At 40.7% G+C, this 14,650-nt stretch overlaps 1 protein-coding gene across 3 annotated transcripts; it reads right to left on the reverse strand.

The window, feature by feature from the left end:
• Nucleotides 1-285: 285 nt before the first annotated feature.
• On the reverse strand, nt 286-13,087 carry LOC118100158 (cadherin-related family member 1). 3 transcript variants are annotated; one of them, XM_035144929.2, is made up of 18 exons: nt 12,692-13,041; nt 12,444-12,446; nt 12,203-12,298; nt 11,495-11,640; nt 11,365-11,415; nt 11,032-11,121; nt 10,834-10,920; nt 9,761-9,877; nt 8,658-8,801; nt 8,491-8,569; nt 8,274-8,374; nt 7,986-8,189; nt 7,330-7,482; nt 6,673-6,837; nt 5,965-6,032; nt 4,304-4,532; nt 3,961-4,215; nt 286-1,981 (listed from the first exon to the last, which is right to left on the reverse strand). In XM_035144929.2, exons 1-18 carry the CDS (start codon nt 12,750-12,752, stop codon nt 1,451-1,453), a joined length of 2,580 nt encoding a protein of 859 aa, XP_035000820.1. In that variant the 5' UTR covers nt 12,753-13,041; the 3' UTR covers nt 286-1,450. The 3 variants fall into 3 exon arrangements, with proteins under 3 accessions (XP_035000820.1, XP_035000821.1, XP_035000822.1); XM_035144931.2 differs by lacking the exon at nt 286-1,981 and adding an exon at nt 2,116-2,884 and having other exon boundaries at nt 12,692-13,087; XM_035144930.2 differs by lacking the exon at nt 12,444-12,446 and having other exon boundaries at nt 12,692-13,052.
• Between the last annotated feature and the right edge of the window lie 1,563 nt (nt 13,088-14,650).

A 14,650-nucleotide genomic window follows, 5' to 3' on the forward strand; every position in this document is an offset into this window, starting at 1 on the left:
TATGTACATATATGATTTTGTTTCCATATTAATATTAAGTTCAACTAAAAGTACCAATAAAACTAATAAAATACTCCACGGTAAATAACAGTCCTGCATTTACAATCCCCCCTGAGTAAATAAAGCAAAACTTTGTCACGTTAAATACTTTTTTCTTTACTAATATCTTAATTTAAATTAAACTAACTACATCAAATAAACTTAAAAACTTAACACAAATAAACAGAAATGAGGTGTTGAAAGTTTTACTAATGCAGCCTCCGGACAAAGTAGAGCACAGACCACTTTATTTTCAAATATTTATTCAAAATCAAGACGGTACAAAGACGGTACAAATATGTTACTTTATAGGACCAGGCAAATGTAATATATTGTGAGATATATAGTTTAACTTATTTAATATAGATATAAGTTAAGATATAGTCTGATAGATATTCATATTTATAAATATTTATTACAGCGATTTAACTGCATTTGCCTACAATTGAAGGCATTGGAGAGTAAAATGGTAAAAGTGTGTGTGTGTGTGTGGAGCCTAAATATTTGACACAGATTCTATAATTAAATTATATATATCTATAAAGAAAATGTCCAAGCAAGTTATATACATAGAAATCTGAGCTATATCTAATTTTTACATTTGTTTTATTTGTACTTCATGTTTTTGTAATGTTCATATCTTGTCATATACTGTATGTACATTCAAAATGATGAAAATAATACAGTGCTGTACCTTGAAATTGGACCCATGTACATTTATATAAAAGCACATTTTTTCTACACTCACACAGTCAAATCAATAAAAGCAACGCAGCTCGTGTTACTGTGAAAACCTACAGTGGCACATTGTAATCATACAAAAGAGCAACTTCTCAGCTTTCAAGCGGCTGATGTAACACAGTAAAAATATAAACACACAGGTCCTTTAGCACTTTATATAAACAGGTTTTTCATGACCGTGTCATTCAGCTGCATGCTCTGTCAAGCAAGAAGATTTCGTATTTCTAGGATTTATCGGGTGAAATCCCTCTCACGTTGAAAAGTGTCGAACGTTTCACTTTTCAGGAAGTTATGTAACTGACGTGTACTCAGTAAATCCTCTCCCTGGGTCAATTACAGTGGTGCTTCTCACTCTTAAGATGATGTAATCCTCCTCAAGATGTCAGTGTAGTGATTTATCTACGACCGCACCACCCGCAGACTCGAGCCCTCTCCTCCGCTCCTTATCTAAGCAAAGGATGCAGTAGATCCCATTGTTTATTCTCTCATATTAAGACATAAATATCTGCAAACCTTCCCGTTACAGCCTTATAACGTCACAGTCTAAAGGTAGGCCCACTCTACCAGATCATAACACGAGGTTCAGGTGAGTACTCTTGGTCAGTAGATGAGCTCAGGGCAGTGGAGTCGTCAAAGAACGGACTGAGAAGCCTTAAACATGACGTGTGTGTTAATAATAACCCTGGTTGTTCTCAATCATCTTCTGCTCCAGCTTCATCTTAAGCTCCGACACTAAAGCAGAGCTCATGTTTCCCTCTTTTCGATGATGCGATTTTACTTTCTTCGAGCCTTTAGAGGCCAGAGCACCGGATATTGTTGGGACCGCCCGGGACCTCTCACTTGGCCGTGTGTAAGACGGGGGTGGAGGGGGCAGAGAAGGGGCGCTGGGGGGTGGAGGCTTTGTCCGCGGGCTGCAGCTGTCCCGCTCTGGGTCGTCGACGTGGAACTTCTCTGCAGGGTTGTTGAATTTGATGACGGGCATCTGGAAGGTCCAGGGCTGCTGGTCCTTGGGTCGCCTCTTAATGATGCGACGCGTCGGCACAATCCTGTTGGACTTTGAGTTGCGCATGTACATAGCCGTAGAGATCAAGACCGTCACCCCTACCAACACGCTAATGATAACAGTGACCATGCCTAGAGCTCTCATAGGACTGTCCCTACTTTTCATTAAAAAGGCCGCCATATGCCCCTTGAGAGGAGTCTGTAAAAGAGCACAAATAAAAGAGTTTAAATCGAGTCCAGGGGACTGACTGCAAATGTTAGCGCAGCATTTGCCCGAAGCATGCAAGCATGATAGATGAGTGTGAAAAGCACTGACAGAGGAGGCCCCAAACAACACGTCTACCAACGATGCAACACTCTCACACCCACTCATCCGTCTTCCTCTGTCCTACAGTACAGGACTGCTGATGCAAAGCTAAGAAACTAAAGCACAACACTACAGGGAGTTGTTGGGAATGCGTCTGGCAGTGCGGTGTGTGAGGGTTTGTCTTTGGCGTGTGATCGATGAGGGCTGAACAAGAGCGAGGACAGTTCAAGACACCAAAACATGAGTGATGTGAATGGTTGTGTGAGAAATGAACAAATCCAGGTTTAGATCTTCATCTAAAAGGTGTAGAGGCGAGGTTTCAGGTCTAGAGGCTTCATCTTTGTCATGTAGCCAGATAAACTAATATTATAATTAATATAAGTATTTCAAATGATCAAAGGTGGGATTTGGTATAAAAATCCTTATTTCATTACGAGAAAAAAAAATTTTAAAAAGGAAAATAGAAAATATTTTTCTATGATATTGTCATTTCATTCCCTCCAAGGTGCCCCAGTACTCTTTTACAGACAAAACCAGTAAAAAAATAAATCTTTTCAAAGGTTATGAATGAATAGTGGAACACGTGTCAGTTATTTCTCACTTGACTCTGCGGACCACTTTGATATAGTTACTCTCGGGGTTGATTCTCGACCTTTTCACTGCGCTACAGTAGAGGATCGTGGATATGCAGATTGTTAGTAAAATGAGGGACGTGACAACGCTGAAACAAATTCCAAAAATAGTCAGCGGACGCTTGCTGAGGCCCATGAAGTAAGAAATAACTCGGCCCTTGATCTGAAAAGCACGATACACAGAGACACAGACACAAGACCAAGAAGTCATCTCATCATGAAGAGTGAAGGAATGAAAACACTGTGAGAACATGAAGTATTAAAAAAATCATGGATACCAAAAACTTTAAAGGATAATGCTTCTGTTCATTTATATTAAATATTTCAAAGCGACCAAAACCAGAATTTATTTATTCAACTAACAAATATTGTTTTATCTACACAAACAACCTGTATTTTATTCCTCTATCACCCTCCAAACTATTCAAAACTAAAAGACCAAACAATTCATTATGATGATCATGGCCATTTTCACTATATTAATAATAAAGGGAAACTGTCTGATAAGGTTATTTTAAAAAAGACTTTTAAAGTTGAAACTAATGCTTTATATAATTAATTATAAGTGCAATGTATTAATTAATAAGCTGTGAAAAAGCGACCCAAGTCTCCTTTGACCTCTTGTTTAAAATACATTTATCAACAACATTTATAACAGAATCTATGAAATAAAAACACTTATTCATATTAATTGCTCCAGTATAAATTACCATTGTAAAGTTAGGGAACCCTTTGAAAATGTATTAATGGAATACCAACTAATATAATCAAAAATATATTGTTAAAAACATTATAACTAATTTATAACGTTAATAAGAAACAAAAAGGTGTGAGGACCAAAACAGAGCTTAAATCTGACTGACTGTTGGACTAACATTTATCTGGATGATAGATACACAACTTCAAATGAATGCTAATGTTGCTCCACCTCAGCTGGATGTTTATTCAATGTTAAGTTAACACCACTTTATCTTTTGGACAACAGAGGCACACTGTTTGATAAAATCAGTTGATAGCAGGATGAATTTATTGCTGGTTTTGGGACTTGTTGATAATAATAAAAGCATAAAAAAAAAACATTATCCTTTAAAGAACATAAATTAAATGTTATGAAGTGATGTTGAATGAGCAGCTGCACAGCAATAATGCCTGTTATCATATGTCGAGCAGCTTGAATCTACAGCTCGGGCTCGGAGTAGAAAGCGCTGCGAGCGTGCTGCGAGTCGAAACAGGTCTTACCGCCTCCGTGATGTCGATATTGACAACGGCTGTCGTGCTGAAGGACGGAGAACCCCGGTCCCTGGCCTGGACCACCAGGGACCACTTGCAGTCTTTCTGCTTGGTGATGTTCTGCACAATCTCCATGGACTTGATGTACGACTTCAGCTGGATCTCCCCGGTGTCGGCGTTGATGTCAAATGCGTTGTCCGGATCGGCTTTCATGATGGAGTACTCGATGACGTTATTCGGAGACTCTGCATCTTCATCCACTGCCTGTAAGAAGTAGCAGAGTAAGACCAGCTCCATATCATAATCATTTCTTTGTTCTGCACTAACACCACAATGAAGCAGCATCATCTACCTCCACTCTGACCGGTGTCCCGATGATCATGGTCTTCTCCAGGAGTTTGTGATCAAATGCCGGAGTGTGGTCGTTCATGTCGAGCACGGTGACAAAGACTTCAGCCAAACTGTACTTTGCCTCCGAATCCTCGGCCTTGACGTAAAAGTTGTACTTGGACCTGAACTCTGCGTCCAGGCTGGTCCAGGGCTGCGTGGAAATGAGGCCTGACAACCGGTGGATGTAAAACCTGCAGGTTCAGAAGGTGTCATGAGTCACGACCACAGCCGTCTGTGGTTAACACATCCCACTCAACCACTTTCTAAGAAGGGCATCATAATTGACAGCACAGGTGATATTCACATCCTGTCTGTGAATCTGCACATGACTCTTAACAGTTCACTCTGAAACGCAGACTGTCCTGCTACGCAGGTGAAGGAGCATGTTGTAAAATGGTTAAGATGTTAATTCCTGTGACTGTTTCATCTTTTCAATTTCTACTTACTGTTTTTGTCTTTGCTGTACTTTTCTTGATCTGATAAATTAATAAATTGATAACTAAGGCATCAATTTCAGTAACATTTTACACAAAGTTGGGATTGGTCAGAGAATAATACACAAGATGTGTTGGCAAAATCTTTTCAGCTTTTTCTTGTCCTTAGAAACAATTTATCTGCTTTTTTTATACTTATTATTATTTTATTATTATTATTTTATTATTTTATTTTGTATTTATGTTTTTAGTTGTTGATTAAATTATTACAGGATGTGGTAGAGTAAATATTTATAACAAGCTATAATAATCTATTCAGATTTGAAGGATTTTTTATTTAATTCTCTTTTTAGAATATCGTGTATGTTATTCTATTTTCTCGTAAAAATACATAAACATAAAAAACAAGCAATTTTTATCTAATGATAACCTCAGGTGGCAGAAGATAATGCTTGATGATGAACCCCCTGTCATGCGATAGACTGCACCAATGTTCCCCAAGGCCGTCATTTTTTAAACAAAACCTTTCAACTTCAGAGTAACTTAAAATATCCTATAATACTAAAAGAAAAATAACAGATTGAAAGGATTCTGCTGCATTTCACGTATCTCTCAGAGCACTTTCTTGTGCACCCTTGGTTTTACTGCTGTTATTCAGTCGTCCTTTCTGTCTCGCTCTGCACTGTGAAATTTCACAAGTTGCCTCGCTCCTGATAACTTTCACACAATTAACTCGGGTTGCTGCCTGCAGACGAGCATAAATTCTCACTTTCCCTTCGCCGCACGCTGCCTTGCTTTTCAAGAGCTGCCGTCTCTGTGGCTCCAGCTGTCACACTGCATGTTAATTGGCTCTCCTTATGTGAGACGGGCTGGGCTGTCTATTTTTAACCCTCCAATCCAATTAGGAGATTAGCCAGCATCTTGCAGCCATTTTAGAGCGAGCTGTTTGTGCAGCGGAGGGGCCAATCAGACCGGTTTCCTGCTCACCTCCTCCATCAAAGAGACAGAGATGAATCAAGACATGTGTCCTGTTGGCGAAGTTTACCAAACACCCTGAACCTCTGAGTAGTTGTGACTTATACCATAAATATACATGTTATTCTGTGAAAGGTGTTTTGTGCAGGTGCGAGGGTAAAGTATCAGATCAGAGCAAACTTAAAGAAGCAGGAGTGAAAGTTTTTAAACTTACAAATCTGATCCCGATCCATAAATTGTGTATTTGACTTCACCCCATGGTCCTGAATCTGGATCGTTTGCCTGAAGGAAAAAGAAACCGGACAGAGATCAGCAGCAGGACACTTGTCGACAAAATACACTTGGTAAACAAGAATATTTACCTATCTGATCAAGTGCATTAAATACAGTTACATTCAGTGGCAAAAAACACCTCCCACAAGGTGACTCAGATTAAATGTTTTTACTGGATCTGATTGAGGACGATGAGCCGGGGTCTTAAGCTCATGCAGGGTGGGTGGGGCGCACTGTAAATCTGTTCCTGCTGTGATTAGGGATGGAGGTGTAGGTCAGCGTGATTAACCTTGGGGCAAAATTAAGCTTTTTACCCACACACTGTGCAGCTTGAATGTATTTGCCGCGGGATAATACACAGTGCCACAGACAGGACGAGAAAAAACGTGTGAATATTTCCATTATTAATAGCCGAGGTGTAGATGAAGGCAGATGTGAGGACGTCACGTGGAGACGTGAATTTCAAAAGGAGGAACGACAACATAGAAGAACAAAGGCTGATGGAGGGAGTGCTGAGCTTTTTTGGGCCTGGCAACAACCTGCTTTCACCTAATGAACTCCACCGAGTAATACGTGTTTACTGGAGGACTGATGGATTGTATAATCTCTTTGGTCAGGTTAGAGCAGAGTTTAATCACGATGTGCTTACTGTAACAGACACAACGCTGGAGTCTCCAGGGGAGTTCTCGGGGACCCTGACGATGTAGTACTCGGAGGTGAACTTGGGGACGTTGTCGTTTGTGTCCAGCAGGTTGATGACGATGTCGGCCGTCGCACTGAAGCGCTCGGGGGTGTCGATCTCCACCGCCAGCAGCTGCAGACACACACACGCAAAGTGTGGTTAAACCAGTGAGGAAATGTTCGTTCAGTCAATTTATGAGTTTATTGATTGGCAGGAAAAACACACTCTGAGAGGCTTTAACCATCATTTTAAAGTAACTGTCTGATATCAAATTTAGTTTTTTAATATTTACTTGTAGTAAAATAGATTTAACTGTAATAAATGGCCAGAGAGTGGTTATTGCATGAGAAATAAACAAGCGAGTAACAGGTAATAGGATTCATCCTCTGTGGACTATGAATCTGTGTTTAATTTGAACTTTAGCGGCAGATATTTATCGATAACAACTCTCATGACAACAACACATCTCTGGGCTTTGGGCTGTTGGTCGAAGAAAACATGAAATTCAATAAGATCTGTAAGTAAAGCATATAACCAGATACCAGGAGAAGATGGTAGGAAAAGGTGATAATAATCATCAGTTGCAGCCTGAGATTAAAGACTTGTCACCATCATAGTTCGAACCTTAAAAGACAGGGTTGATCCTTTTTCGTAGTCGATGCCAGATGAGTCTTCCACAATGATGGTCACCTGCGCTTCATTGAGAACCGTCTGGGGAACCACCCGCAGCACTCGACTCGGCCCCACGAGCCTCAGCTTAAATTTAGCGTTCGCTCCCTGCGAGGGAAAAACAAAACAAACAGCATGAACGTCGGAGCTGTGAATCACTTACATAAATAAAGAAAAATCAATAAACCTGAGGGTTCGTCAGACTCAAGGTGACCTCAGTTAAAACTGGACGGATTTTAAACAAAAAGGAAGGTAAAATAAATCCGGCAGATGATGTTTTGGCAGATTTTATGGACATTTCTAAATGGTGTTGCATAACTGCTTGTACCTCTGAGGCTCGTTGGCAGATGTTTATGCAATGTTTTACCTGGAGGTATTAGTGCATCTGTCCTCAGGGGAATGAACTCAACACAACATTTGAAATACAATCCTACAAGCACCAGCTTCTGTCCACACACACACACACACACACACACACACACACACACACACACACACACACACACACACACACACACACACACACACACACACACACACACACACACACACCAATTAACCCTAAGGAGGAAATCAAAAGATCATTGTGTGAGATTTGGGAATAAACGCACCTGATCGGAGTCGTTGACGGTGATCTTAAAGCCCCGGAGGATCTCCCCTGCAGGCGGATGCTCATACATGGTGACCTCAAACTTGCTCTGTGGTCCATTCTCTCCATAAAAGGTCGGAGGGTGGTTGTTGAGATCCACCACGCGGACTGTCACTAGGGTGAGGTCGTAGTCAAACAGCCGATCCTCTGGTCCAATCTCAGACGCCTGACGTTGAAATAGCACATTATACATATACACACATTTTATTACACGTGTAAGAGTCGATTAACATAAAGGAATAACACTCACCTTGACTTTGATTTCATATAATTCGTTCTTCAGAAGAGACGGATAAGTTGTCAGGGTGATGCATCCGCTGGTGCTATTTATGTCAAAGACACCATCACTACCTGGAAGGTGATGACAGAGATGCTGTGAATGTGTCTGGAGACTGATGAAGTTAAAAAGAGATAAAAGAAAATACACAACACATCTCAAAGTGGAGTTATTCATGTGTGGTTCTCACCATTCATGATGGAATAATGGATGGGGTTAGGATTGCCTTGATCTCCATCTTTGGCATACACCGTGAATATTTCAGATCCCTGCAGGAAAGTAATAGGACTTAATGTAGAGAAAATCAAACATCCTCATCACCAGCACGGCTGTACAGAGAATCAAAGGAGGACTCACAGGAACTGAGACTTCGTAGACGTAGCCAAAGTAAGGGGTCCCTACGAAGGATGGAGGCATGTCCTGGGCATCGATTACGTTAACTGTGATGGTGGCTGTGGAGGTCAACACCTGATGCTTCCCCTTGTACTTTCCTCCGCCATCCTGAGGAAACAAACAGCGAGGCCCAAAGTTAAGAAAGTTCAACAATTGTATTATGTTCATAGAAATAAATCTAAATCTACACGTTCAGCAGATACTTTTATCTGAAGTTTATCTTGAATTAATGATTTGGTTTAGGACGTTTTCATTTCACATCTGGAAATGTGGGATCTTTGCGCCACACACAAGCCACAAGTTAGTTTTAAATCCCAAATAAATCAAATCTAATGTAACTCATGGCCTTTGTTTTTCTTTTAAACCATCGAAATGTTTAGATAAAGAACTGCTCAGACATCATAGACTCGATACAAAGATGAACGACATACATTCTTTATATACAGTCTATGAAATGGTTTGATCAGGTTAGTTTCTGTTTACTATCTCAACAGTATCACACAAATAAAAGAAGATCATATAAAATACTGGCAGTAGTTGCATGGCTGTGTGTTGCAGAAGATGGAAAAAACATGGTAATGTCTTTTTTCTCAGGTTAACCATCAGTAAGACAAACTGAACTGATGGCAACGATTAAACCCAAAATTGAATATGTACGTTATATCATAGCTTCAACATGTTAGTATCTGATTTACCAAGAGTCATTGAAGACGGGTATTTAAGTGACAGTATCTACAGTGTAGCAGTCCACAGAAAGAACTGAGGTACACTTCAGTTTAATCCCGTTGACTAAACACTGTCAGCACTTTAGACTACTTTCCTTCACCTGTAGTGACTGAGGAAGCTCAGCAAACGTGTTCTGGAAGCTTAATCGAGACTGAACCTTCCGTGAACTTTGGCCATCAGCAGACTCAGTGTTGCCTTGTGTCATGTGCAGAAGTCAACAAATTAATTCAATGCTCTTGATGTGGTTAATTCCTAAACTCTCGTGGTGTTAGCCACACTGCTCGCCGGTTGATAAATGTGTGTTTCAGACCCAAACCCAAAGCGTGCCAGCGACTTCTCACCTTTGCCACCACTGTCACGAAATGTGTCGGCGTGGTCTCGTAGTCCAGAGTCTCCCCTGGTTTGACTCGGAGGATCCCGCTGTTGCCGTCGATGGTGAACTTGGCAAACTGGGAGGTCTGGAAAATGCAGAACACGCCACAGAGTCAGCTGTGTTTACGACAACAACAACACACACGCCCTTTGCTTTTTGCATCGCCTCAGCAATGCCTCTGTTCGACCTTGACCTTTTTTTCGATGCACCCTCAGCAGGATACACTCTCTACACATTTAACACATGAGCAGGAACAACATGGGAGCTGTCACCAAAACCTAAGCCCCTATTAAACTTCCGATGCCTTGCTCAAATGTAATTGAAATTTAATCCGCCAAGGTAACACCATTTCCACACTGCTCTCTGGTATGAGATTAATCTTCCACCCTCCGCACACTGTCCCATCATTCAAATGCCCTTTTTCCTCTCTCCACATGGCAGCTCCCATGATGCCAGCTTGACCTCTGCTCCCACCCACACATGCTCGGGCCACACCGAGCCAGTTAGCTGTATCACAGGGAGGATAACAACGGTGCATTTGTGTTACAACAGAAAATACTTCAGGCTGAACTCCAGGGTGCAGCGGTTAAAGGTTCAGTGTGTACGTTTTAGAGGAACGGGATCTATTGGCAGAAATTAAATATAACAAAATCCTATGGATGTTTTGTCGAGTGTGTAATCATCTAAATTGTACGAATTGTTGTTTTCTTTACCCTAGAATGGGCTCTTTATAGTTAAATACTTTATATTTACATCTGGAGAGGGTCTTCTCTACGGAGGCCGCCATGTTTGGAAGGGGAGGGTGAGGTGAGGGGTATTCAGCTACAACATGCAACTTCACCACTAGATGGCACTAAATTCTACACACTGGACCTTTAAGAAGGATCAAGCAAGATTTAATGCTTGAAATTCAACATGAAGCTTTATCATTATTTATGTAAAGAATCGTTTGAAAAAATGTGCTTTGGTATCATGTGGTTCACTAAGAAATTCATCTGCATGACAATGAAAAGGTAAAGTTGTATAGTAATGTAAAGTTACCTGTAGATAATAAGAGACGCTGCCTCCCGAGCCCATGTCCTTATCCAATGCCACGACCCTGTAGATGCTATCTCCTGGAGCAGTGTCCTGGCAAAGAGACGAGAGATTTTAAAAAGACTAAGTGGTCGTGGTGGTTCATGGCACAGCTGGACATATAGAAGGGATTCTCTGCAGGTGTATGTGTTTGATGCCCTGTACCTCTGGGATATTGATGATGAAAGGCAGGTTTTGAAATGCAGGTGGTTCATCATTGGTGTCAGTGACAAAAACTCTCACTGTCTCAACAACCTGAAAACAACGACACAAACAAGAATGAAAATAACTGCACTGATACAAAAGCTGCATCCTTTTTTTAAATAATGAACTAAAAGTGATCAGACAGATAATTCTACACATTTAAACACATTCCAGTTTAGACTGTGAATATAATACATTTCCGGATGTTTGTATTAATTATGTCACAGCACTTTCCACAAATCTATTTTTACAGCAACGACCGTACAAAGTCAGTATCACATAGTGAGAGCTTACTTTATTTCGACCGTCCGTGATGCTCACGAGCATCGAGATCTCAGCTTGTTTCTACCAAGACAAAAGTAAAAGTCACGCCGAGCCACAGCGGCGTCATTGTTATTTTTTGAATTCTCGTTGACAGACTCACCTCTCTGTCCAGCTCCTGAACCAGAGTCACGTTTCCAGATTTGGCTTCCACCCTAAAATATTCCTTGGAGCCCTGTTCAAAAGTCAGACCGTATCGCACCGGGTCCCCCTCGGGATCTGTGCCGTTCAGGATGTAAACCTGTGTGCCTGCGTGGAAACAAAAGACAAATGACAAAACTGAGAATTTGACATTTCTATCTCCATTTAAAATAATGCAGCAAATGTGCAAATCATAATGATAATAATACACTTTATTTACAAAGTGCTTTACAGGATTGAAACACTTCAGGACCAAGGTAAATAGAAGAATAAAATTCAAACTCAGATTTAAAGCAATAACAATTAAAGGCGTGTTTCTCATTAAAATAGTACAATAATTAATAAAAGGCTTTTAATAAAAACATGTTTTATGAAGTGATTTAAAGGACGTAATCGATTCTGCTCTGTCCTCGTTTCAGCTCTCAGCGTTACTCATTCAGTGTAAGTGGCTTGTTTGACGATCAGGTCAGATGAGCCACCACCCCTATTGTTTTCTTCCCGTCAGTCTTGACGTACGTCACGATCCAAAAGGTATTACAGTGATTAGCCGCAGCCTCATAACGTGTGCGATCATTTCATCGCTACGCTTAAAACAAACACCTGAATTTCATCCCTCACGTGGACCTGTGAGTGTTGAAGTGACCAGGACACCTCATCATGTGAGACTTACCCACTGGTGTGTCCTCGGAGATGCTGAACAAGGCCATGTTCCCACTTGTGCTGCTGGGTCCATTGTCATAAAAGTATGGAGCATAGTCTGATTGCCCTTTAAAGCAACAAAAAAAAAGGTGTTATTTGAGTGGAAGAGACGTGATCAAATAAAATGTTTAACTACCTCATAGTGGTCTAAGTATTTGGTTCTGTTTCTAAGGGAAATGTTTGCGTAATTAATAGATAGATGTTGCACTCACTTGCTAAAAAGGGCGGGAACCGAAAGCAGGGAGAGCAAGGAGGAAAAGGATGGACACGAATTACAAATATATTTGGATTTAAATCTCTGCTATCAAAAACACAAACAGCCACACGTCTTAATATGAAGTAGGAGCAGCGAGAACAGTCGGCACAGAGATGATCATTCCCTCTGCGCGTTAGAGGATTAACCAGATAAGAGCGAGGCAAGAAGTCTTAACCACAGACAAAGACGCAACACAGAACCTACCCAAGGTGAAGTGAAGCAGCAGGAGAAATAGTAAAGCATGCGTTTTCTTCTCTTTCTTCATCCTGGTGGGAAGCTAAGGCTTGGCTGGCTCATGTGGAAGGCTTGGTGGAGCGAGCGGCGAGTGTCGGTGCCCTTCTGGCGCGTCTCGGTGGCTCAGGAGGGGAAGAGGCTGGGACAGATTCTCAGGCACTAATCCAGTGACGCATCCCTTCCCTCCACAGGCGTCTTCCAGCACACTGCTCTCACTCCAATTTCCCCTGAAGAAGAAAACTGCACACGGAGGGAAGAGAGTTTCAAGGTTTCACACAGTGTAGGTGTGATCTTCGCACCTCTGCACACATGACGATGTGCACATGATGCACTGCCATATGATTTACTGTTAAATCAGAGGCTTTGTGACATTCAACACCTCTTTGGAATCACAATGAGGTGTTGGAAATCAACGATGCCGAATAAGTGCACTCAGACAACATTAAATCAACATCCTCTGTAGTTCGGTGGTTTGTGTTTCTCTGTGGAGACACTTGGCACATTTGGCTCCTCGTGCTGGTGTTTTTAAAGAGCTTCACCAAACTCATTAGTCACACAGCACGTCCCAGTGGCCTAAGCTTCCCATGGCTGCTCTCTTTGGCAGCTCACTGACCAACACAAGCCTGAGCTCCACTTGTGGATCTCTGATGGACTTAATATAAAGCCAAGAGGCTTTCTTTGGCCTCCGCAGTCCACTTTCCCCCCGGGGAAACCCAGTCGCCTGTCAATCACTACGTCTCAAGGCACAACACGACCCAAAAGGGTGTTTTACCTGACAGGAAGTAATGTTTAGAGTTTTATTTCAGTTAAACGTACGATGTTATCACCACTAAGACATTCTGCTCGTATATGAATCATTTGTTGATTAAATAAGCTGTGTTCAATATCGAGAGTATGACCAAAAACCAGCTAATCTGATTTTCCGTAAAAGAAAAACTCTCTGAGTGAGACCTTTTGTTTTTCTTCCCTGGCATCTGATGACGATCGAAGACGTCATACTTGTTATTTTTGAACTCAGTTCACACTTTGGCCTTGAGGGACTTTTGAACTTGTGCTTTTTTAATGAGATGCACTCACAAGCAGTCGACTTACTCACTTCGAGGTGCAGACTCGTGCCTTCCTGTATTCACAGGTATAAAAATAGCGTGTGATGTTCAGTGACTCGCTCATACACACCTCACTGATTGGCAGCCCAGGAAAAATCTGCTCCTTTCACCAAAATAAATCCATGGCCTGAATCCATGCACGGCTCATTGTTAATGTGAAGTTTGACTGTGAAAACACAATGTCACAAGACAATTTAAAAACATGATATAATAAATCTTTTTTTAGTTCAAATCTGCAGCATTTTAATGTTTTTCTTGGAGGTAATTTTAACAACTTGCATACTTGTATACTTCAGAAACTGCTTTAAGTAGCCTACAAGGACTACACTTATTTAATAGGCTATAAAGTAGATTAAACTAAGATTAAGTAGATTAATATAAAGTGGATAAAGCATAAATACTTAAGCCTAGAGGACAAAATCCTCAAAAATGTGTCTAAATACTGATGAAGAGCACTGATCAATATTGGAAAAAATGATTATTTGAGTAATGAATATTCATTCATTACTCAAATAATTATGCAATTAAAATATCGCATTTACATAAATATCAATGAATGAATAAATAACTGTCCGAGCATATGCATAATCTAATTTACCATATCAGCAATATATTGTTGGTATGTACAAATGATGTGTTATATTATTATGTAATAATTGATTATTACATATGAAATTAACAAATTAGTTAAATATTGGTAGCGTTATAGAGCCTGGGTGAGGAGATCACCAGATTTGTCCTGAAGGGAACATGAATGTCTGGGGAGTCCGTGTTTCACTAAAAATTATAAAAGTCTACTTCGTGTTGGCTATAGGAGAAAAAG

The sequence above is a fragment of the Hippoglossus stenolepis genome, chromosome 21 (assembly GCF_022539355.2).
Source record: "Hippoglossus stenolepis isolate QCI-W04-F060 chromosome 21, HSTE1.2, whole genome shotgun sequence".
Taxonomy (NCBI): domain Eukaryota; kingdom Metazoa; phylum Chordata; class Actinopteri; order Pleuronectiformes; family Pleuronectidae; genus Hippoglossus; species Hippoglossus stenolepis.

What these genes read in the sequence shown, in the direction of transcription:
- LOC118100158 (XM_035144929.2), bottom strand. Translation starts at nt 12,752, where the DNA reads ATGAAGAAAGAGAAGAAAACGCATGCTTTACTATTTCTCCTGCTGCTT. An exon ending in TTCAGGAGCTGGACAGAGAG is followed by an intron (nt 11,416 to 11,494) that starts GTGAGTCTGTCA and finishes TTGTCTTGGTAG; the next exon opens with AAACAAGCTGAGATCTCGAT. An exon ending in GGACACCGGTCAGAGTGGAG is followed by an intron (nt 4,216 to 4,303) that starts GTAGATGATGCT and finishes TACTTCTTACAG; the next exon opens with GCAGTGGATGAAGATGCAGA.